Genomic DNA, 25043 nt, shown 5'->3' with positions numbered 1-25043 from the left:
GCTTGGAAGTGCTGTTCTGAACACTTTATTATTTCACCCTGTTTCTGCACCATCCATATTAATAATTGCATTAGTGTGGAAAAGACAATGTGTATATTGACAAACGCTCGCAACAGGGTTGCTTAAAGGTGATAACCAGCAACTCTGTCTGCTTTAGTGCTCTTGTCTCTAGCACTTGTGGAAGTGGCCTGGTTTAAGGCAGGATACCTTATAGACAAGAAGTCAGCATGAGCAAAGTCTTGTGAGAGTCTTGCATTAGCTACTTAGGTACTCCCATTCCTCTGACCACGAGGCAGAGCAGTGCACTAGAGCAAAGACCAAGCGATTTGGGGCTATGCCTTCTAATTGGCAAAGGGGCGTGAATTGTTATCACATAAAACTCTTTTGGCCTCGGGTTTTCGAAGTCGGCCGGCCCCCTGCCTGCAATGCTGCTCGTGATGGCTCAGAAGTTGCGAGGTGCCGCCCTGCGTGAAGGGATGCAAAATGTTTCTGGCAGAGAGTAGGGTGGTGGCATATGCCTATGTAAATCTGAATCGCGTCTGCATTTTCCCCAGAGCAGGTCAGAGACGAGAGCCCCAGGAGGATCCTCCAGGCGCTTGCCCCCTTTTCAGAAGACGGTGGTATTGGGGGCATCAGAATGCACTTGAGGTAGAAGGTGCAGGAGTAGCCCTGCAACATGCTTCTCAGGATCAGGCCCCCCTGTTCCACTGTGGAGTTACCTTGCATTGTTAGATATTGACCCTAGGAGACCCCTTGTGGATTCCCTAATTGAAAATTAATACTAGATCAATGCCATGGGCAATTTGCATATTGATCATAAACAACTTTGAAGGCACCAAGTGTGTGTTGGATCAATAGGGCTCTTGAGCAGGCTGCAGAGGGAGAACATCCCCTTACACTGCACTCCGGGAGAGGTTAATGATTTGGGAAGTTCGGTAACTGCTTAGCAGAGGCAGCGGTGGTGGCAGCTGCGCGCAGGCAGGGAGGAAAGGAGGGAGCCCGTGCTAGACTGGAGCCAGGGCGTCGTTTGGATTAACAGCATTTTCCTATGCTTCACTTTGGAAGTGCAATTAAGGGAAATGCATTTTTTTTTCTTTTTTTGGTTATTTCTTTAACCTAACAAAACCCAAAGGCAATGGAATCTCGCACAGTGATGAGGAAACTGCCATGTCTTCCTGGTACGCAAACCTAGTGGATATTTACAGTCCCTGTTCAACTTTGTTCCTCCGTCCTTCCTCTCCTGTGACACCCAGCCTGACATGCTTATTTTAAAGCACAGGCTTCCAATAGCAAGAGTTTTGTTTTTTTTTTTTCTGGAGACACCAGAAGAGATCTCATCAGTGATTTTTTTTCTGATGGTTTTTTTTGATGCTATATTTGCTTTTTGAGGGCGATATTTAGATTCTTTCTGTCTACTTGAGACATGTACAGGGTATTTTAAAATGGTCTCAGGTTGAAGGAAACTAGTATTTCAGAACAAACGCCATTAAAAAGAAAAAACAAAAACTTCATTTGCAAATGGCTAAAGTATCCCTGGAATCCTCCTTTTAAAGAGGGGCGTGTGTGGTTAGTAGAAATAAAGTCTGTGAATGAACTCTGGTTCATACGACAAATTCTCTTTACCACTCCTGAGCAAGTATGCCAGTCATGTTGAATGCAAGAGGCGCTACAGGCCTTGTAGTGAAACTGTATCCGAATTGGTAATCAAAACAGGAGACAGCATGCGGTTTAGGAGCAAAAGGGAGAGCAGGGTTGAGAATTTGCTTCCAAAAGTTCCTGCTTGGTTTGAGAGCAGCGTTGGCTGCTTGTGCGTAGCCAGCAGATTCCAGGAAGTCGCTGTGCATCTGATTACTTCATTACAGAGCTTTCATTGACTTGGCTGCACTGTGCTGATGAACTGAGACTGGGGACAAGAGCTCATAATTGAAAGAAATAAATTCTTATCACAGGCCTCTGCTGGAGTCACCACCTGGACGTGTGCCTTCATCCAGGTTTCAGGAACGTTTCAAATCTCTGGAGCACCTGGTGCTCCCTCGTTAGTGTTTCAGGAAAGCCGAGCACCGGAATCGCAGGGATTGTGAACTGTCCCAGGGTGACTGTGAAACTCTCCTCTCTCCCAGCTGACGGGCCATTACTGACATTATTCTGCTTAACTGCTTGTCTGCAAGCCAGGCAGCTTGTGAGTCACAAGTAGCTTCAGTGTCTCATTGGGAGTCTTTCCATGCTCTTCCCTTTCACTTGGTCCTCTATTTTTCACTTACTAGTTAGAGCAGCCATTTAACACTCTCCATTTGCTCTCTTAGATTGGGCAGTGTGTGAAAAATCCTTCCCTGCTGCATGATAGGGTGCATTGGCATTATAGGAGAAACTGTCTCATTTTGATGTTGTTCAATTGTGCCATCTCCTATGCAGAACAGCCTTTTTGGGAGCTGGTGCTTCCTGAAAAAAAATATATAGTTATTTAAAGACCTATATATGGTTTATTTAAAAAGAAACCCACCTCTTGTTTTAGATTAAAAAAAAAAAAAAAGAGGTGTCATCAGTGTTCCATTGTTTGGATGCAGCCTGCTGGCCCCTTCTTGCAAAGACAAAACTGGTTACCCTTCCTCCCTGCTACAAGCAAGTTGTGTTAGGATTTCCTTGGCTGTTAGCAGCCCTTTTTAATTTGCATCCCTCTGGGCTATGGAACAGGCTGCCTCAGCTAACGCAATGCTGGTGGTATATAGGTGAATGGAAAGGCTTCACTTGATACTCTCCGACCTCTTGGGTACAGCTGAATCTTGGAGAATCAGGGCTGAGATTGCAGTCTCTTTCAATTACTTGAGGCCACGAGAGGTGGAGAAAAAGAGCCTGTTGGCTCCAGGAAGCTGAAATCTTCTGCTGAAAAGCTTATTAGTAGAAGGGGAAAGCAATTACTGACATTCTGTTAGTGCTACTAACCCAAACCCAGGATAGGGTCAGCTCAGTCTCTAGGACTTGGTCATCTCTGCCTTAGGGGTTGAAGAGGATTTCAAGTGTGTCCCCCCCCCCCCCAAAAACCCCATTGCTGCATAGCAGTGATTTTTCTGGGTTTGCAGCGCTGATTCTCTGTCAGCTGGTGCTTGGTGTGCATACAAGAGTTTGCATTTATTATCTTCTCCCTTTGCGCCAACACAAATTTTCTTTGGTCCTGCTTCCTTGGAAGCTATCAACATGGCAGTAATGTCAGGAGCCATCAGAAATTACACTGGGGTTGCATAGCTAGTCTGTGTAGGAGAGAATACGGTGATTTACCATACAGATCACAAATGCAGTTCTTCCTTCTAGACTTGTGAGAGTGCCTGCATGGCCTACGTGAACAAACACGTATCACGACAATGATACTTTACTCTTTGCTGACATGTTCATATCAGTAAAGCACAGTGGTGCTAGGGAAGTCTTGCAGTCTTCTGAGTTCCAGCTCTGCTCCAAACCATATCACCCTTCTGACAGATGGACATTGGCATCCTCTCCGTTGCTCAACTAACAGTCTGGCTGTACATGTGTGCTGGGTAATGTCACCATGCTCCCAGCAGATCCTGGCACCCAGGGAGGAAGCCCCCTTCTCTTTGTGCTCCTCAAACAGCCCGAGCCCCCAACGACTTGTTTCTGGCTCTCTTTGTTGCCCATAGATCATTCCACTTCAGTGTTTCCCAGCTTTTCTCCAGCACGGAGATGCATCTGTGTTGGGATTATTTCATCCTAGATGTAAATGCTGATGTTCTGCAGTTGAGGTTATGTATACCCTTCATCGCCCCCGTTGTTGAAGTGTCTGTTCTTTGGACAATATCAAATTTGTCTCCTCGGCACCTCTGAGGGGCAGACAAGTAGTATTATCTCCACTTCAGAGCTGGCGAGCTGAGGGATTTGAGGGTTTGCCTTGTTTACAAGTATCAAGGATTCTGTCCCTGAATCGTTACACTTCCGTGCGGGATCTTCTAGTACGAGGTGAAGCAGAACCCAGATGAACGCTTCTCATTATCATATTCCGCCTGTGAATTCTGTCCATGAGCCTTTCTTATAGGTCATCCCTGATGAAAAATGTAAGATTAATCCTCTTTTGATCCTGTAAGACCCTGTGCACATACTGTTTATGGCCATTTGTGATTCTCCGTGTTCATATCTATTGACAGTTCCTGGAAATAAGCTCTTGTAAAAGCCTGGCTTCGCAACAGTGCAGCAGAGATTTCTTCAGTCCAGTTAAGAATGAGTCAAATTTTGTACGTCTGTGCAAGTTTCTTCCACGTTATTGTATATTACTAATACAACATGCCCTCCCCATAATAACTGGACTGAATCTGTGAGTGTGGGATGAATTTTTCTGAGCAATTGGAAGTAAATCTGATCACAATTGCAAGAGCTTACATTAACTTAAAAATCAGTCTTTTTTTCCAAAATTCACTTCCCTGTTTTTGTCCCGAATGCTCCAACAGCGCACACTCTTCTGACTTTCCGTGTAGTTTAAACTTATTGGCACTGTGTGCAAACTGTGCCTGAAGAAATTTGTTTAGGACTGTGGATTATCTTCTTCTTGTTCTTCACAACAGTAAGAATTGTCCTCGTCGGGGAATAAAGGATGATGGTCTAGCAAAGACCGCCGTGCGATAGCTGCCGAGCTGAAAGTTGGTCACTCTCCCTGTTACTGCATCAGCCAGATCTCCTTTAGCTGCAGAAGCTGCAGTTTCTGTGCTCAGAGCGGATGTGAGCCCTGGCCGCAGACTGACAAAATAGCCACGGCTCCTGGGCATGCATCGAAGCCTTGAAAGCTCAGACTGGCGGCGGCGTGTGGTTGGGGGAGATTGGAAGCATCTGTCACTGTGGTACAGGGTGACCCTTTTGCAGCAGCCGCAGGTGCGCCCTGATCTTCCTTTCTCCCTGGCAGAAGCAGTGTCTCGTGCCCAGCTCCGTGCCCCGGCTCTGTTCCTTCCCTCACCCCTGTATTCGGTGGCGGGAACGGCCAAGCTTCAGCCGCTCACCCGCGGGGATCCTTTCACTGCTAAGGATCTTCCTCCAGCAAGCAGGCCGTGCGTCAGGCGGTTGCTGCGTCCTGGCACTCCGGGTCACCACCTCCGCCCTTTCTGGGAGACGGAGACCATACTGGTCACGCAGCAGCCTTTTGCAAGCTCCTGTGTGGAGCACAAGGTTTTATGAAGCAAACTCTGTTGACAGAAGCTGTATTTGTGTTTAAAAATAACATGGGAAAGGTCTAATCCATTATGAATATTTCCTCTAAAAAAAACCCACGTGTTGCAACAGGGAGACCAGGAAAGAGAGTGTTTGCTCCTGGCAGAGAGTACAGAGCACAGCGGGCAGGCGCGGCAGTCGCGGTGCGGTACCCGCGGGGCCAGCGCTGTCAGCCGGGATGCTCTGCGCAGCCGGCGTGTACACTTGGTCACAAAAGTCACACACGCAAAAGGATAACCTGGATGTTTTATATCAGCGTAATGATGTTTTCTCATTATCAAAAATTCAACAGTTCTGGACTTTCTGCTCATCTTTAATTAAAAAGCATGGAAATTCAGAAAAACTACACAAAGATGGAGTTATGGGTGAGCGTACATCCATACCTTATGGTGTAATGTGTTAAAGGAGTATTTTGGTTGTCCCTAAAACAGGGCACTATAATTACAGATTTCCTAAGTTTTTAGCTAAGCTTAAAAGAACTCCAAACATGCTGAGGTCAGGAAATGCTTGGGGAGGGGAAAGAAAGGGGTCAGCAACAAATTAATTAACTTTTTCTTGGAGCAATACCATGGAGTGAGAATAGAGTAGGAGTTGTAGATTAAAAAAAAATAAGCAGAAAAAGGGCATTTTAGTGTTTGATTTGCCTGTGTCTTATGATGATGTTACAGGGCAGAGTTAAGATTGTTGGGAGCGCTCCCTGTGCATTTCCAAACCTTAAGGCAAGGCATGAATTAATTATAGCTAATTTTTGTTGTAGTTACAATATTCTTGAGATGTAACTTATCCCAGAGTTGCTCAAGTTAGCTTTAACTTCAGCTTTACCTCAACTCTATTTTTGTTTGGGGATCTAAAAAGTCTCTCTAGAGTGAGCTTATTAATACTCAGAACAAAGCTCCTCAATCAAGTGTGTTATTTAAAATAACTTAAGCTCGCGTTGCGGGTTAAGGACTCTGCAGATGCAGCGTCTGAAAGGTGGAATATGCCGTTCTTGAAGAATCTCGGCTTTTCTGAAAATGTAAGTTTGTCTTCTCACAGTTGCAGCAGATCCATACGGTTACTTCTAGATACCAGCTGAGCCGCCCCGATGTGACGCTCCCTGCCCGAGTTTGCAGGAAGCCTGGGACAGTTCAGAAGGGTTTACGTCCTCCTGTCGCGTCTCTAAAAAGCCATTTTATTTGCGCGTCGGCCGTTTCGCTGGGGGGAGCCCAGGTGAGGAGAAGTGGGGCTGCCTGGCCGGAGGCGAGGAGGGAAGGAGATGGACAGATGACCAAGAGCAAGGGGGCTGGAAGGGAGGAGAAATGAGCGCTAACGGCAGGGGCTCCCGTGGGAAGCAAGTACCTTCAAAGGGCTGAGCACCTGCTGAGCGCAGCGCGTGGGCAGGTGCAGCTCGCCGGGGCCGGGGAGCCGCGGTCCCCTCCGCGGAGGGCGGCCGCCAGAGCGCCCAGGAGAGGCGGAGAGGAGCCGGCCCGGTCCGGGGCTCGGAGGAAGCGAGCAGGGCACCGCCGCGCTCCGCCGTTGCGGCGCTCCTGCCTTCCCACCTCTTCGCTGCCCCGTCTCCTCCAGGCTCCTGCTCCTCCTGGTCCTCTCCCCTTTGTTTCCTGACCCCTCCTCCCGCTTGTCTCCATTTTGGAGACTGAGCTGTCCTTTCCCTGCAGACCTGAAGCTGGAGATGGGTTTTTCTTTTGTTTTGCCGTTTGATCTGTTTGTGTTTTTGCGTGCGTCTCCTTTCCAGCTGATTCCAGTTTGGAGCTAGGTTAAACTGTGCAAAATACTGTTTAAGAGAAAAAAAGAAAGGAACTTGTCAAGATGCATTTGTTAGATCGTATTTAAAATGGAACAGAATTGAAGGTAGTTTTTGTCCAAGGGGAGGGGAGTAGCGGGGGGGGGGACTGAAAAGCCGTCAAGCCGCAGGAGAAAGCCCCTCCTTTGTTGTCCTCCTGACATTGAAGTGTAATTTTTCATGGTTGTTTGGACTGGAAAATGGGGGGGAAAGAGAGAGATGGGCTTGCGATTATTTCCCATAAATGACAACACAATCACATCACGCTCCACTACAAATATGCTCAAGGAATTTGCCTTTTTTTTTACATTTCATGTGTGAAAATAACGGCAACCTTTCTGGTTCTGATGAAATGCAAGGGGACAAATCCCTGTTGGGTTCCACTGGCTTAAAATTTAGTCCCATTTGCAAAAAACAGGCACCCTTGTTCCCTCACAAAATAGCCTTTGTCTCAGGGAGCTGATTCTTGGCCTTTTTTCTCTTTGCGTGGAATTACGTGCGTCCTTCAGAGGCTTTCCCAGTGGCAGTCAATTATTATGCTGCAAAATCCTCTGAAAGGTAAACTGAGGAAAGGAGAACGTGAACTGAAAATGAAGATGGCAGTTTCCGTTACCGGGTTTGAGCAGCATCCTGAGCCGTTCTGTCCGCGGCTTGCCGGCTGGGAGGGTGAGTGGCCCAGCCCATGCTGCCGGGAACCTTTACAGGGTCTTTTACATAACGTGTGGTTCCCATCACTGACTTGGTCTTTCTTTGCTGGATAAACATGGCCTTCAGTTAGCGACTGTAAAATGGGAGCATCTCGCAGTTTACTCTAGTTTGGAAACTGTCTTTGTTTGTGCAGAGCTGTTTTCTAATACGTTATTTTCTGCAGGGCTAAATTCTTGTCCGACTTGCCAGGGAAATGAAGGTTTCCAAAGCAATCAAGGCCTTTCTTAAGTTCATTCTCTGCACGTAGCTGTCCGAGATCCAGCTCCGAGTGAAGTGAATGAGTCTCCTACATGCTTAAAGCTAACCACATGTGTAATGTTGGCAGGTTTGGGCCGACTGATGAAATAACAAATTGAAATTAAAAAGGTGAAAATCTTGGGTTCTCCTCCTCAAGGCTAGGCCTCTTCCTTTGCTGACAATAAGTGTGCACTGTAGACATAAACAAGCCTCTTCTTTCTGCTCAGTGTCCTATTTTTTCTTTAAAAAACAGGCAAATTTTGTTACTACTGGGTTTTATTTTTTCAAATACATTTTTTTTCTAATTATCTATTTTAATAATGTAATTCTATTTCCTAGTGCTGCTACTTTTTTTTTTTTTTTAACTAAAATCACAAAGCAAAGGGTTGCATGATTTCATCAGTCTTTTCCATCTGCACCATGTCTGAGGGCACTTCTCAGCCGTATAAAACACTCTGAACTATACCTAGCGCATTCAGAAATGGGGCCTCTGGCTGGAGTTGGCAAATCAGATGAAGTGACTGAATGCAAAAATAACTGTAGAGTAAAAGCATTTATATTGAAGAAGGAAAGATGCTAACGTATGGTAGAGAGTCATCTCATTTCTGTTCAGTAAGAAGCTTGTTTGGGATATAATCAAAGACCTGGATGCTTGTCAGATCTGTTCATGGAAAGTGGCCAAGACTTTTGGAATTCTTCTTTGGAGGGGGAAGAAGTAGAAGCTTAAAGTTTGTAAGCAGTTTTTTACTGCTGAATTTCTTGTTCTGTTTACCTGAACGCTTGACTCTATAGTCATTGCACAAAAGCCAAGTAAAGTTGCCTCGCCTTGAGAAGATAGGTATTTGAGGATGGCTTTTCAGTTGGGGACATGTTCGTAGTCTGCGTTTTCTTTCTTGTGAATGAAAACAGCACAGAGATGCTCTGACCATGCTTTTAAGCAGGGCGATCTTAGAAGTAAGTGTCATTGTTCCAAGATAAATGTAGGGATTATTATTTTTCTGCAGCCATATGTCAGATGAGTAGGACTCGCCCACAAGGATTTTGCATCAAGGCTGGCGCTCCACAGCAGTCTTGTAGCCTGGGCCTGGTGCTCTGTTTTCACTGCTCTTGGAGTCCTGCTTTTCCTTTCAGGAAAGTGAAAGGGATAAACGAGTTTCTATAGAACAATCCAGTTAGGAAATAGCACAGAACTTATTTGTTCATGTAAATGCCTCGTGAATCTGAGCTGCAAGGGCAATGACTGCATGGTAGCCCACGTTCCCTCAGGAGCAGGCTTGTCCCACAGGAGCTAGAGCAGGGTGAGAAACACAGGACATCAGCAAAACGTCAGAAAAGGGAGTTACCTAAGGTCCATGTGGATGGATTGTCTTGTCTTTACATGCCAATAGTCTGCAAGTCAGGGAGAGGTAGAAAGGTTTTTTGTTTGTTTGTTTTAATTACTTTTCTGATCTCAAACAAATAGTCAAATTGTTTCCAGGAGGTTGCTCTGTGTCCTTGATAGCTTATCTCCTGTCACAAACCTATTCCTAAGGCTGTGCTCCCATTCAGATTTCAATAAGTAAAAGGGCAGGAAGCTGTGGGATTCACCATCTCTTGTGTTCTCATCTCAGGCCACCAGCAGCTTCAGTAACACATGTGGCTTCATTTCCTCTTCTGCTCACCTACAACAGTGTGTTAAATGAGTCCCTTGAAAGAGTGATTAGAAATACAAGTGAGGGAGATGGGGGCGGGGGAATCCAAACAACAACTTTTTTCTCCTCTGGATATGGAGGTTTTACATGCTGCCTACAGGAACCGTGCCGCGCTCTGTGGGATTGGAGCCCAACAGCTTTCATGATAGTAGCCAGTAATTCAGAAATCCCACAGCCTTTTGAATCACCCAGTGGGAGTGGGGATAGGTATTACTCAAGCTGAGATTTGACTGTGGCACTAGGGATAGTGCCCTACCTCCTACTAAATATACTGTGGGATGTCTAATAATCAGGTGTCTAATATAAGTCTTACAGGGAGCCATAACCTCACTAGCACTGTGCTGAAGCAGCAGGTCAGCCAGACTCCCGGGGAAGTGCATATCATTTTGAATTGTTGGCACCAATTCATTATAGACCTCCTTTTCAGAGTCTGTATTTACTCTTTTTCTACAGCTGAATGCACCTGGCCTGTGAGCACGATGGGACTGGCTCTCCACATGCATCTTCTGCAGTCCCACAGCACTCGTGTTGCAGCTGGTTCAGACAGGGGACGAAAAACCCTTTCTGTGCCAGCGTTATAGTCTTAGCTGTGCGTTGTCTGGGGACAGCTGAACAAAAGCTGCAGGTGGGAAGAGCACGCCTTGCTCAGGGTGACCCTGCACAGCTTACAGGGCGACTGTGTTCCTGGTGGGCTTCTTAGGAAGAGTCCAAAGGCAGATGGCATCGGCCCTGGATTGACAGACTAAAGCCCGTGGGATTTGAGGATAAAGCCCCTACTCGTTCCATAAGGACCCAAACCATGGCGAATGTCCTCCCAGGGGCGTGGGACCTCAAGTTTAAACTAGTTGAAAGCTGTTCAGCTTCTGAAATATGTCTGGGTTGCAGCCCTGTGGTGTGCCCTGCACTGGACGACTTTTCTGAAATTTCCCCAGTCAGTAGCATTGGTTACTCTTCGCTAGCACTGGGGAGGTTCTCCTGTAGCCTGATGGTATGGTGTGTCAGTGCATGCATGCATGTGTGTGCGTGTGCAGCCACATAGCTGACTATGCACAGGGCGTAGCTGTCACCTCTCTTGGCCAGTATCAGCTCGCAAAGGCCAGCCAGGTCTCCGTTTGGTGGTTCTATGGGTTTTTTTGGCTGGTTGTCCTGAAAATGAAGCACCAAAGATTCTTTTTGTTTCAAAGGAGAGACCCTGTGTACAATTAAAACTTGTTTCTGGTAAACCTCATTCCAGGAAAGATGAGCTTTTAACAAAAGGCTTTTGACAGCTGCAGGGTATTTCATTTTTTTAATGCCGAATGAAAAATCAATACATTTTTCTGGGTTATACATATTCAGAACAGGCTTGATATTTCCATTATAATGGAAAATGGGTGTCTGCACATCTCGCCTGTCAGAGCTGCACCACCGCATTTTCCAAGCCACTGCTAAATATTTCAAACCTGATTTGATTGTGGTTCATGACAGCTAATGTTTCTCAGCTCTTGAGCCTGCCGGAGGGTGGGGAGGCAAACACACGCTCTTTCTCTTCCATCACTACATTTCTGCCACCCCTGCAATGCCCCTTATCCCTTTGGGTAAGAGATCTTGGTTTGTTAAGGAAAATATGGCCGCGAGAAGGAGCGGTGAGAGGTCGCAGGCTGTTCACACTGGCATAGATTCAGTCAGGATTTGGTGACTTCTCCACACACACACACACACACACACACAAACTTTTTTTAATCTCCGTTTTGAAAGCGGCAGAAATGTTGTAGTTTGACCCTATGTAACTATGTGCAGGGATTCAGACACGTTTTCCGTACTTTGGGCTCAGAGATTTCTTGACACCTGCAGATGTCAGAAGATAACTGTGATTTTCCAGACTCTTCTCCCTCTTTCTCCCCATCCCTTTAGTGAGTGGTTTGATTTCAAATTAAAAGGAAATGCCACTGTCTGAAATGATTTATTCACAAAGGAAGAAAAGACTTTTCCTAGGAATTTGCATGGGACAGATTTCAGAAGATGGAATAGCCGATTCCTTCACCTTCCAGATACCGTGTAGCTGCAGCTAGTTACTCTTGGTACTGAGCTGTCCCCAGGCACTTGTAAAATTCCTTTAAGAATATTTATTACTAGAGCATCATGTGCCTCCTGGATGGCACTCGGGCACTGTGACCTCTGGGCAGGTTGTTATGTTTGTATTTCAGTGGGACACGATCTGCCTCATGCAAATTCTGTAGCAACAGCCCTTGCCCCTGCACTGGTGAGCTCCTCGCAGAGGTGAAGTCCACTTACCCTTCCTGTACTCAGAAATCCTATGTAGTTGGAGCTTCTGGAAACCAAAAATACCCATCTAGCAGCTACATCCTCTATACATAGACTAGAATAGCATCTCTGGCCTTCAAGAGCCCCTTATTAAGGTTCCCAGGCCAGGAGTCTGACATGCATCTGACCAAACGTCTTTTATGGCACGCGTCCGTACCTGTGGGTGCTGGGCCCCAGACAGGCTCTCTGAAAGTCCTAGGCAGTCTTTGGCCTGCTGAGACTCTCAGTATATTGCTTAAATACTGCAGGGAAGTTTCACCCCTTGGATATCAATCTTGATTAGGACACTTCTTTGGACAAATGGCTTCGAGTTGAGTACCTTTTAACTACAAAATGACTCGTGGAATTCTGATCAAACTCGGTAAGAAAAATAAAATAAAGCCTTTAGGTGATTTAGGCAGTCATAGTAAACAGTGGTTTACAGCCTCAGACTGGTGTAATCGAACAGCAACATTATTATGTAACAAAAGAATTATAGTTCTTTGGCAATACATTTCTTGCATCTTGCTGACCTGCAGCTTCATGCTGCCTTTGGGAGTTGGTCACGGGATATTGTTCCGTCTCAGCTGCAGGACCACCTTATGTGGGTTTTCAGACTTTAAGTAAAAGGCAGTGGTCAGCTCTGAGTGCAGTACGGGAACAGTGTGACATCAGGATTTACAGTCAATTAGAATGGAAGAAAACGGGCGCTTGAAAACTCCTTGTTGCATGTACAGCTTGGCAGGGTGAAGGAAGGAGGAGGACCTTTCTCTAGCAGGTGTGATGGTGGCATTGTCCTTTCAAAAAGGTGCCCCAAAGAAGTGCGAGAGGAGAGGTGGCTGGGTACCGTTCACTCGGGTGTTTGCCATCCAGACCCTCCATCTTGTAGTAGCGGTGCTGGAGTTGCCACCGTAACACAGCAGCTGCAGAGCTGTCATCAAAAAGGGGCCCGTGTTTCCGCAGGTGCAAATCTTTGGGAGTAGCAGTTCTCCTGCATTTTATTGTCTGTGGTGGAGTATCTCATTGTTAAAAGCTGGGTCGGATCACATGTTTGCGCGTTGTCTGAAATCTGTTGGAGGCTGGTTCTTAGCGCTTCAGAGGAAAAAAAAATGTCAGCAGTGCATGCAGCCAGCTGAGGAGCGGGGCAGCTGAGGAAGCTCGATCCCGGCTGTCCCTCTGCTCAGCTCAAACGTTGACCGCTGTGGTACGCTTAGACCGCGCTTCGGAAGCACGGTTGTTAACTGGTGTCTTAGACGTGGCTCCTGACAGAGGATCACCAGGCAGCCCGAGTTAAACGCTTTCCCTCCGCTGCACGTGTGCCCTGCAGCACTGAGTCTCCGCACCTGGCTGTCGTGTCCCTGGGGGCTGTCCGAGCGCAGGGACCCTTCGCTGGGTGGGCCGGGAGCAGGGAGGGTTGGTCTTACCTGCCACTGGTCCTGCAGGCGCCTGCAGAGGCCCCTGAAGCAAGGAGCCAAGCGAAGGGAGAACCTCGGGCTTTCCCAGCTTGTTTGGAGCTAAGACACCTCCCTGGACAAATGCATCTTGTATTCTGTTTCCTTCCCATCCTGCCTTGAAAAACAGTCCTCAAAAAAATCTGCTTTGGCTGGAGGAAGGAGAAGAAGGTTTTGAAGCGTGCATGCCCCCCCCCTTTTTTTTTTTTTTTTTTGCAGCCTGCCTGCCCAGTGCAGAGGTATTTGAGCCAAGTAGGCAGATTTTTTTTATCCTCGGAGAAAAGCCGTTTCCAGGAACAGGGTTTTGGTGAATACTTGGTACAAGTATCTGTCTGGTGGCTTTGTTACGACACCGATCGGTAAGACAGACTGTGCCTGTGAGTTGCAGTGGGCTGCAGATTGAGCAGGGCAGAAGAATTTGCTATTTGTATCCTTGTTTTTTAATCATTTTTCTACCTTTATTGGTATTCATAGCTCACATTTTTCCGGTTACTGTCAGCCTGGGCTTTCATCCATTTTAAAGAGCTATTTTTTCCCCTTGTTGATGATGATGATGGTATAAAGACAGATGGTGTAACTGCTTATGAATGTCCTATTTTATTTCCCTCGAACCAGACAGTTCACTTGAAGACGTATATTGTTTCCACATGCTCAGGTTAGAGCCCAGACAGTGTCTGAGCCCAGCAGCCAGCTCACCCTTCCTCTTCCTCCCATGCAGATGGTGACACCTCTGGGTCGCAGCCGGGAGTGCGCAGCGCCGGCCACCCTTTGTTGTTGTCCCCCAGCAGGGGTGAGGAGGGCTCTGGTGCTGCTCCGGTGCTGGGTGCCCCTTGCCAGGCACAGGTTGGTGGGTGGCTGTCCCAGACTGGCTGCCCCGTGGGGCACCCCGCTGCTCGGCACGGCCGCGAGGCTGGGGCGGACGGAGGGTGCTGTGTGGGTGCTCGCTCGGTTTTAACAGCTGGGTTGGGTGATGGATGCGCTCCTCATCCGCCTGTGCCCGTGATCGCAGTTTGTCCGGAGCATCTGGGAACCAGCTGCCGCAGGGAGGCCTGAGCTGGAAGAGAAAACTGGATTTCCATCTGAAATATCTTTAATGAAAGTTAAAATGAAAGTTTTAATAAAATAATAAAAAACTCCTAAGGAAGATTTTTAATAAAATCAGCTAAACCTACTTTTTTTTGTGCTGCCTCAGTTAAATAGAAGCTGTCTCACCTTAGATCACCGCTTTTTGAAGGCAGTAAGGTAGGCTTAGGTCTTGTTTTGTTTTGTTTTCCGGAGTGGGAGAAATTTTGGAGTTCTAATTTCTGAAATGTAAATCCAGATGCCGATTCCACAGCCCTAACCTCCCACAAACTTGACCGCTCATCTCCCAACGGAAACCGCTCGTCTCCCCTCTGCATCAATAATTTGTATTTTTCTACATGTTATATGTCTTTGCCTAGAGATGCCGCCCGTCACATCTCTGTCTGGCATCCTGTTTCCCAGTAGAAGACCACTGGCTTCCCTGAAGCTCTCAAGGATTTTGAGCTTTCAAAAAGCAGAAGAGGGGTAGAGTGTAAATCCCCGCTCTTGTTATATCATGTGATATGTCCATCTAATATCAGTGCCGCTCTCTGAATGCTTTTACAAGTTCCTCCTTGATTGAAGTTGTCACGTTCTCAAAGTGCACTGTTGAGTTTCTGTGCAGTCTCCTAATATTTATTTTTAACTCTGATTTCTAGCCCTCTTTTTGTTGGGGGGGGGAAATGTTGGAGGGAGGGAGCATTCCTTTAACTAGTTAGCTAGTTCAGATGAGACCTCAGGATAGCTAGGATTTACCATGACCAGATAATGCAAGTTAAAAGTATAAACTGCCGTGCCTGAAAGAGGATATAGTGACTTAGAAGTACCCTTCCTTCCCAGGGTCGAGTAGCCCCAGGAAGCTTGACACGGAAGCTGTCAAGTTGCATGTGCTGTACGTAAATAGCCAAGGTATTAGATGATAGATGTCGTTGTTAGATCCTGGTCTAAGAAGTCTGGCAGGTATAGCTGTCTCGTTCCCAGTATCCTAGCCAACTAGGGTGCTTCTGTGTGGAGCTGCGCATGCCATGTTAACATGCTCTGTGAAACCACAGCCTCAGGACTGGGATATCCTTGTTAACAGGTGGGGCATTGGCACTTTATATTTTGCTCTGCTCTTTCAAAACTTCACTTCAGCGCCACGTATTTTCTTTCTTGATGCTTCAGCACCTGTACTGATACCAGCATGTGTGTTCAAACTCCTTCTGTTGCTAGGATGAAAAGAAGACCCCTCAACAACTTCCTCCTATGCCTTCTATCAGGGCCGCGTCCACAGAAGACAATGCTACTCCTTGCTTTGTCCGAGCAGAAGTGAGCTGTGCTGTTTCTGCGGTGAATTTGGGGGGGCTCAGTGTTCAGTGTCAGCACTGCTCAACAAAATTTTGTCCAAAATGTTTGGGCTAGGGGTGTGGGGGAAGGCTGTGACAGAATGTGCTGAGAGCAGTCTCTTGAGTTCCTGACGCTTCTCCAGTCCGTGGTGTGGTTGTGGTAGAACCTTCTCATACCAGGCAATTTTTTTTTACTGTAAGGTATGCTGTAGGGGACACGTTGGCAGCTGTAAGTCAGCGTGGTCAGTTTCTTCAGTGGCTCTCACTGTTTTCCTCTTTAGTTTCTCCCCTGACCAGCTAGCAAGTAGTCATTGGGAAAATGCTGGGTGACATTAGGTACCTGTCTCTCAAGGCTTGCGCTTCAGCCTCAGACATTGGTTTGTTTCTCAGTGATAGTTACCTACTCTTCTCTTTTGGCTTCCATTTTTAATGCTATTCCTTTTGTTTTTCATATTTCAGAAGAATCCATTGAAGATGTGGAAGGGCCCAATGAAACAGCTGTTGATGCTGAAGAGCCTGCCAAAGAGCAAGAGAGTGGAGGGGACAAGGACCAGAGTAAATGGACAGGTCAGTTGTGGTCCCTCCTTTTGTCTCAATTCAGTTGGGTTACAGACTAGACATACAGCCATATTCATAAAGGGTTGTTTTAATAGATGCCTTGTTGTCCTCTAAGGCTATGCTCTTTTCTTCTGTTGTCTTATTGAAGGAGGTTCTAAAAAACTCTACAAATTCTCAAACAACTGCTTGTTTCCAGCCATTTTTTTGACTTCTTGGTTCATGTTCCCATTGGAAAGGTTTGTCTCCTTCCGTTCTCTACACCCCTCCGCTCCCCAAGCCTGAAATACCAGTTCGGTGGCTGATGGTATACTAGGCTTTCCAAAAAGTCTCAAGAGAAAGGAAAGGAAAGTGGGAAGTTACAAAGCAGCAGTGCGCTCTTTACTTAAATGACCATGCGAGGCAGCACAGCCAATGTGAAGTAAGTGTTATCCTATAGTTCAATCTTTGGGCGTAGCATCATGAGGCACTCAATTTGAGCTGTGGTCCGTCATGCTTCCCCAATCCTAGCCCTGCATTTACACTGGGGGCCCTGGGTCGGAGTTAGCCTGTGCCACATGGTGCTAGATCCGACCCTGCCAGCAGCCTGGAGCGGAGGAAGGGAGAAAGGGACTGCTCCTTTTGGCAGCAGCCAGCGCTTAGGTTGGATTAAGCATATCATGAAACCCCACCCTATGCTGTTAAGGCTGAGAGACTGTTAGCCTGCTTTTTCATCATGAGCCTAGCTCCGGTAGCAAGGTCTTGTTGAAGAAAAGCAGAGCAGAGGCAGACTCCGTGTTTGTGTTCAAGTTAGCTGCTCGCTTTCAGCTGGAGCAGTGGCATTCTGAAACTGAAAATGCAAATGCACATCAACGTTTATGTTGTTGCAGAGGAACCTGAAAGGTTTCGCTTTGCCAAACCCTTAAATAAATTTCAGTTTGCTTATAAGGTATTAGAAGGTTACTCTGTCTTTCCCAGAAGATAGTTGCTACTTGCAAAGGGAGGCAAGGGAGAAATCTTTTAAATATTCTTTGCCTTTGAGCGGAAAGTAGCTGCAAGATTGTCCTCCTCAGGAGAGGGTTGTTCTCCTCCTCAGCTCATACTTGCTGACCGCTTCAGCTTAGTTGTGGAAGCGAGGACATTGAAGGTGGTGCTCATTTTGCTCAACCCAGGACTGAGCACTTCTGACTGCCCACTTCTCTTTCTGTGTAGTAACCAAGTAAGTCTGTAAACGTCTGTTTCCTCGGCACCATGCCTCTCTTAGTTTGCGCAAAGACCCTTCTTCTAGCCAGCCTTCTCCTACCCTTTTTGCGGTTCCTTCTCAAAGAGACACGCACAATGAGATATTTCAGCTTGCAAAGTCTTCAAAAGGATGGAGAGTGGTCTTTCGTCTCCATACAGTTTTAATCTCTGCCATTGGGAGATGTGTCTTCCCAAACTTCGGAAAAAACCAAGCTGTGCTTTAGTGCTTGTTGAAACTTGTGTTCTCAGTTCATGTTCTAGACCTCGCTTGCTGAGGTTGCTCTGCATATCATCCCCCATCGTAGACGCACTCTTGAACCCAGAGATGCAAACTTTGCTTGGCTGTAGGTGATCATTTAGTTTCTTCTGATGCATAGGATTGTGTGATTTTAAGTAAAAGCACACTTTATGAAACATCACAGAAAGATCTATGTATTGTATATTAAATCTCCTGAAGGATAAGTAGGGCCCTTTGTCCAAACCTGAGGCACTTGCAAAGCTGATCTATGTGAAAAGATTACACGTGAAAATCATGTAAGGAAGAAAGGAAAACCTACTTTTTAAACCTTTTTCTGTCCAGCGGTTCTAAATCTGAATGGTTTTATTTTTTCATCCTGCCTGTGAAATTCCTAATCTGTTCTTGGTGTGTTTGTCAGTCCGACAGTAGATAAGAAATGGACAGCTTCATTGAGCCTTCAAAGGAGAACGCAGACTACGCTGCTGTGTATATAAACCCACAGAGCTCTGGACAAACCTGTCCAGAGCCATTGCAAGGCTGAAATGTACAGCCTTGGCAAGATTTGCGTGTGTGCTTGTGTTGAGTTCAGATCCTGATTTCAAATATGTGACAACATTACCCCTAAACTTTAAAGCAAAAAAGAAGTTCAAAAATCATTTATGTGCAGTAAATATGTAAAACGGGTCATACGCCTCAGCCTTGCATTGGTTCTGCTTTTAAATTCCCTTGGCGAACATAGCAATGTCATCATGTCCTCGTGGACCTCAGACCTAGAAGGAAATGGAAACTAAGTCAGATTACTCAGGACAAACCCAGAAGAATAGGGTCTCCACGTACAGAAGTATCAAAACACCTTTGTACAAGTTGAGATGTAACCAGTGAGGGAAATACGGAGTATCAAGGAAACAACCAAAAACGCTCTTGCTGTAAAAAGAGACTGTAAAAAAAGAGCTGATCCGCAGCTCAGCGGAGTAGGAAAACTATCAACCGTAATGTAAAGAAAACTAAGGAGAATGATGCCTTCTTTGCATTTATCTTAGCTAAGCAGCTTTTGCTGCCTGTGAGACTAGAAAAGCCTAAATCAGTGATAGCGTAGTGATATCTCTGCCTCAAACAGTGAAGGAACAGGTTGCAAAGTATTTAGTTAAGCTAAATTTTTCAGATCTGTGACCTGCTGCTTCACGCTTAGGTATGTCAAAGAAGTGATGAAACAACCCCAGATCTGTCAGCTGTTGTCTCTCTTGAATTTACAGAAAGCAGGGGAAGTACCAGGAGAGGACAGACATAGTTCTTATCTTTAAAAAGAGGAGTAGCAGGAGAACTATGCAACTGCCAACTCTTTTTGCCCCTAGTTTTTCTGGGAATTGACCAAACAACTGTTTGTAAGTACTGGAAGATAATGAGATGAATAAGTCGACATGAATTTGTCAAGAACAAATCATGTCAACACGACCCAGTTTCCTTCTATGTGAAGAAGGCTTTGTTTGTTTGCAGTCAGTAAGTGTCTCATATCTTGACTTCAGTAACACTTTTGATGCTGCTTTGCATAACATTCTCAAAAGCAAGCTCAAGAAATGTGGCGTAGGTTAAAATATTACAGGACGAGTGCAGAACTGTCTGGGAACATTCACTTAAAGAGTGGTTGTCAACGACTCATTGTCAAAAGGAAACAGTCTTTTGACTGGAGCATCAGAAGAGTCTCTCCTCGAGCTTGGGTTTATCAGTATTAAATTTGCAAATGATGGCCACCTGGGGGGTGCATCTGATGCCTTGAAGAGCGAGGTTTGAACTCTGAATGATCTTGACAAATTGGGGGTATGGTCTAGGGGGATAAAAGGATACCGTTCAACAGGGACCACTGGCACATAACTGCAAACAGGTAGAGACAATGACCTGTATAAATGTAACTGCAAAAAAGCAGAAGAATTAGGATATCAAGATATCCTAATTAGGATATCTTGGGGTATCAAGAGCATTGAGGAACAATTTCAGAAAACCTGAAATGCCCCATGAAGGGCATGGTCTGCATAACATTACCTGTGAGGAGAAAATGGAACAAATTAGCTTATTTGGCCCAGAAGGAGAAGACAAAAGGGGAGGATGAGATAAGTCTTGTGCATAAAATGTTTCTGAAAGGAAGGAAATAATTTGCTCTCCATGTCCAGGGTATAGAAGACAAAAAGTAATGGGCTTAAATTGAAGGGAGAAAGATTGAGGTTAGATAATATTAAAAAAAACAACAACAACAACATATTTTTCCTGGTACAGCTTGTGAAGCATTGGAGTAGATTTTCTGGGAAGGTTCCTTAGAGGTTTTTTAAGAAGATTAGAGAAGCTGCTGTCAGGAATGAAGTAGGCACAGTTTATCCTGCTTTGGATAGACCAGCTAACCTTTTGAGGTGCCTTTGAGCCCAGCAGTTCAGTGGAAGTGGGCGACAGGTAAGAAAGGAGCGCAGGCTCCAAGCCAATAAATAGCGTGTTGAAGTGGAGGTTGATGGACCTGTTTTCTGTTCATTGTGCAGTTTGATCATGACATTCCTTAGCAATTTACTCAGCTTTTGCCCCTCAATTTCTTAACTACAGCCTCTGTAATTATTTCTTCAACTTTCTTAAAGATTTGTGAGCTCTCTAATAAAATGTTCTAGAACATCTGTCCAAGCTCTTTTTATGAAGAAGAATGAGGGATGAGTCAAGTTTGTTTGACTCGTTTATGCTACATGTGTACACATGTGGCAGGCGGTACCTCTATCAATGTTTGCACTGAAAAGAGAACCTCTCTGCCCTCATTGCATATTTATTAAAATGTTTCAGCTGCAAAACAAACCTATAAGTTCATTCTTCTATTTATTTTAAAATGGGACATTCTTAAGCAAAAAAGTTTTATTTTTCAGGTAACGTTTTCCATAATGTCGAAAACCAAATCTCAAATAAAAATTTGTACATACTTTTTTACATATATTTTAATAAATCCTAAAAGATTTGTTAAAAGTGACAGTGCTGTTTGCTTTCAGAAGTGCACATGCGGTCGCTGTCTCACTGAGCTCATAACAAGCAGCAGTGTTTCATAGTAACTACAACTGTTACGTGACTCCTAAAATATTCTGTGTCAAAAGAAATTGCTCATGGTTCCTGTTTCTGGACTTGTTTGCTGTCTCTTTTTTTTCTCTCCCTCTAGTAATTAGAGTGCATGACTTCTAAACACCTTTTGATACAGCCTTCTAGCTCCCGGAGCTGTGACTGTCTGCTTTCTTCTTTTTGGCCAAAAGTTCTTTCCAGTTTTAGTGTTAGAATAAGGAGACCGTCCTTTGTTCGGTGGCTGAGCTTTAAAAATTGTCTCATCGTGACTAACATGAGATATATCACAAGTAAACCAGCAAAGAGCAAAGAAATTGCAGCTCTTCCTGACTCCATTTTTAAGTCAGGATATAAATGATTAATATTCAACACGCTGGTCTCCAGCTAAATCAAACCAGCGTAGATCAGTTTGAGACTTTTGAGATTTGGGGTGGGACTTGTGTCTATTTTTTAACTAGAGGGAAGCACTTCAATCTGCAGTGACCCTGCTGTGAAGGAGACTTCCTTAATGCATCCTCAGCTGTAGAGATGTAGAATATCAGATTTTTTTCCCCACAAAACAAGAAACAAACTCTGCTTAAAATATAGATTGAAATGAAATATTTCTAGAGGACTAGCCTGAAGGGCTTTTATTTTTTTTAATGATTTTTTTTTTTTTAATCCATGATGCTCACCTAACACAGAGCAATTAGTGCAATGGAGCGTCCCTGATTCGAATCCGTGGTAGATTGCTATTAAAGGAGGTATTAATGGGCTGCCGAGAGCTGGGAAATTGTTGCAGAAAAGTGTGTTTATGGAGTATGGCGCTGGCAGGCATGATTTCAATCGTATTTGACATGTTTAACATAAATGTATACTGCACAGCTCCTGCAGTTGATGAATAATTCCTACAGGCCCACTGCCTTTCTAATTACTGAAATTGAAAAAAACAGGTCAGGCACATCCTGACGGAAATCTGTTACTGCCCCCCCCCCCCCCCCCCCGCTGCTTTTTTTCCCCTATTTTATTTAATATTTGGCATTCGTTGAGCACTTAATGGCGGGATAGTCTGTGGTACGAGAGTGGAGAGGAGGGTGAAAGCAGGCCGGGAGAGGGAAGAGGGGATGCGCTGGAGCCTCTCTGGACCCCGGCCTCGGTGCGAAGGGAACCTGAAAGAAGGGGATTGGAAAGCTGGCTGTGCTTGGGCTTTTCCCGGAGAGGGATGTACAGAGCACCAGGCTCTCGGGCGCGCGGCTCCGTCGGAGAGAAGGGGGCAGCGCCGGACGTCGCAGCGCCTTCGTGCGCTTGCAAAAGCTCCTGGCCCCGAAAAGCGTAGCTGGGGCTCGAGCTCAGAAGCACCCTCCGCCCTGGGACGGTCGTCTGCAGGTTCCCTTTTCCTGACCCTTCCATTAAAACGTGGAGGGGACGATGGCTCGGCCCCGGGCTCGGGGAGGCCCCGCGGGCCCCTCCGGCCCTTTGCCCGGGCCGGGCGGTGGGACGCGTCCCCGGCTGCGCTGCCCCGCGGCCGGAGCGGGGGCGGCCGCCGGCTCCCCTGACCTCCGGGCCAACCGGTCCGGCTCGCGAAACCTGGCGGGGCTCCGACCTTGCGGAATAAAAGTGAGTAATGGCCTGCGGGGACGGCGGGCCGGGAGAGGAGGGGGAGCGGGGAGCAGGACGGCCCGGGCAGCTGCCGCCCCAGCCGGGCTCGCTGGCCCGCGGCGCGCGCTCTGCGACGTTCTGGCGAGCCGGGCCGTTCTCCCGCTGCGAGGGAGCTGCTTAGCGTAGCCCTCTGCAGCGCTCTGCAATTCTGCTTAACGAGCAGCGCCATCGCTTCTGTTGCTTCTTTTTTTTTTATTTTTTGGAACTTTCTTTTTTGTTTGCACCTATCGAAGCGCTGCTGCTTTAATAAGCAGAAAATTGCAGAGCTAGCCATGCTAAAATGATTATTGATTTCTAGCTGGGCACGCATGGCACTGCATTCACCCCAAAACTGGACCGGCCTTCTCCGCTTGCGTGTCAGCTTGCACCTCTGCCGACCGCTGTTAGCCCTGAAGGGACCCCCGTGTTGCGTTCACCGCGTCGGAGCGTGGTAGCTCCTTCCCCAGCGGTGATAAGCATGCTGAGACTGGCACACGCTACAGTTCACGTTTTCTAGGACTTAAGCACAGACGAGGAAACGATTAAGCGCCATCTCAACCACTTTGTGAGACAGAATTGTTTTACTGGTTTCTGAGACCGCTTTGCTGTGCCGGAGTCTGTCAAACCGGTATCCGTAATAAAGCTGGTAGGATGCACTGTCTCTGACTCCTTTTTCTCCTTCCCGTTTTGCTTTGCTGCTGTCAGCTGCTTCTCCACTGTGTTCCTGCGGCGAGCGGAACCGCTGTCGCCTGCTCTGCCCGTGTCTCTGACGTCTCCGCTCTCTTTGTGTTCCTCCTCTTTCCTCCCTAGCGGCTGCTGCTCGCCAGCCCCGTTCTGGGCTGCCTAGCGCTGCTGTCTGTTCCTTGTTGACTGTTTTTAAGGAGTCACTAAAACTGCTCTTGTTTGGACCGTCTCCCATTGAGATGCACGTTGAATTTTAATAAATCTGTTGATATGAAGTCTCATGGTAGGTTAGTTGAAATATTTGGACAGCAATGTTTGCACGAATTGATAGCTGGCTCAAGAACCATGCAAAATGGTTAAATCTAAAACAGTATTCCTTGTTTGCTTTCAGCCACTTTGTAATTAAAAAGAAAAAGAAAAAAAAAAAAAGGATTTCCCATATCAGTTGTAGTTCTAAAGTTATAATCTTAGAAATTATTCCTGAAAGAAAAGATGCGATGTTTTAGAGTGCCACTTTGCAAGCGCGTGAGGTCATGATGCGCGCACGACGGGACAATTTTCTGCATACCCTGCCTTTCCTTTTGCCCCGTGCAAGCTTCTCCTTAACTGCAAATGACAGAGAGGGAGCTGTCGCTCTTGGAAGCAATGAACGCCTTCTAGCTTCGATAAGGCTTTTTTTTTTTTTTTCCTGGTACAGTCTTTTGCTGGTGCGTTTCTGTAGTAATGTGCCAAAGTCAGCTTTTCCTCCAGTCGCTCCCACGCTAAGTGTTTATAAGCGTCCGAAACCCCGTTCGAACGCGCTGGTGTGACAGTATCACCTGTGCTTGCGTTGCTCGCGGGCTCTCCTGCTCCCCGGGTCGGACTCAGGTTTCCTGCAGCCTCTGAGGTTCATCCATTGCTTTGCATTGGTTTGCCCCGGTACCTGGCAGCCAGCCCGCTCTGGCCCTTTCTTTCCTCCCGCACCTTTGTTCGCTGTTCGGGCACCCCGCTGCACTTGTGTCGCTTGTCCTCTTGGACTGTGAGTTCTCCGGGTACTCCGTGTCTGCAAAGAGCATAGCACAAAAGTGTTACCGTGACTGGGACTTCTGGGTGCTGTCGTGTGACTGTTTAATAATAATTCAGTTGTTCAGACTTGCTGCAGGCGGGAAGGTATGACACAGCATTAGAAAAACAAATTATTTGACTGCTTTCAGGGCCGCGTTTTTGAAAGGCAGCAATGAAGGTCTGGGTACAAAAGTGTGCTTGCAAATCTCTGTATTTACTTCTGTCTATCATACGATGACGTTATTTATCAAATACAGATTTGAAAAAGTACTGTAGAGCAACAGGCAATATACAGTCCTGTTAGTAGGGCTACAACATCGTATTAGAATGAATGGTACCTTCAGGGAATACGGAATGTAAACAGACAGCGTTTCAGAAAGAAACATTCAACCACATATTATTAACACGGGAGGTAACAAGCAGGCACTACGGTAGCAGTGTTTTACACCAAAATTCCAGCTCTGCGAGGCCTGGGCTGTGCTCTTGTGGCTTTCTGTGTCGCTCGAGTCTCTCAGCGGAGTTATTTTCTCGTATTTATTTTTGCTCTATTAATACAAATTGTGTGATTCTACTGAACAGCGACTGTCTGCTGGAAAGACTGACTGAAGCTGTGCGTGACATTACTCTGGGCTCCTACGCTGCTGTTAATTACGCTGAGAAGATAGGTCTGAGCACAGGGCCTCCTTGCCTTGCCATCCACCCGTTCCTGTGCAGATAAGAAGATGGAGGCTGCAGGAGCATCAAACAGATGAAATCAAACCTTTCCGATTTCGGAATTTCTAGAGGGAAACAGCAGCCATGTTAAGGATGGTCATCTGCTTGGTCTTTGCGGTGGTAATGATGGCCTTTATGGTCATTTCTAGCCACCGG

The 25043-nt window shown here is 46.3% G+C and overlaps 1 protein-coding gene across 8 annotated transcripts in view; it reads left to right on the top strand.

Moving 5' to 3' along the window:
* Window positions 1-25043, top strand: part of ZFHX3 (zinc finger homeobox 3) — a 752695-nt gene that overhangs the window by 693897 nt on the left and 33755 nt on the right. For all 8 annotated transcript variants that reach the window (XM_068955804.1, XM_068955803.1, XM_068955806.1 and 5 more), the window contains one exon: window positions 16199-16306. In XM_068955804.1, coding sequence (XP_068811905.1) covers window positions 16199-16306 — 108 coding nt within the window. The remainder of the gene's footprint in view (window positions 1-16198; window positions 16307-25043) is intronic.

The sequence above is a fragment of the Struthio camelus genome, chromosome 10 (genome assembly GCF_040807025.1).
Source record: "Struthio camelus isolate bStrCam1 chromosome 10, bStrCam1.hap1, whole genome shotgun sequence".
Lineage (NCBI taxonomy): Eukaryota > Metazoa > Chordata > Aves > Struthioniformes > Struthionidae > Struthio > Struthio camelus.
The sequence above is the reverse complement of the archived record's forward strand: the minus strand, read 5'-3'. Positions and strand labels throughout refer to the sequence as shown.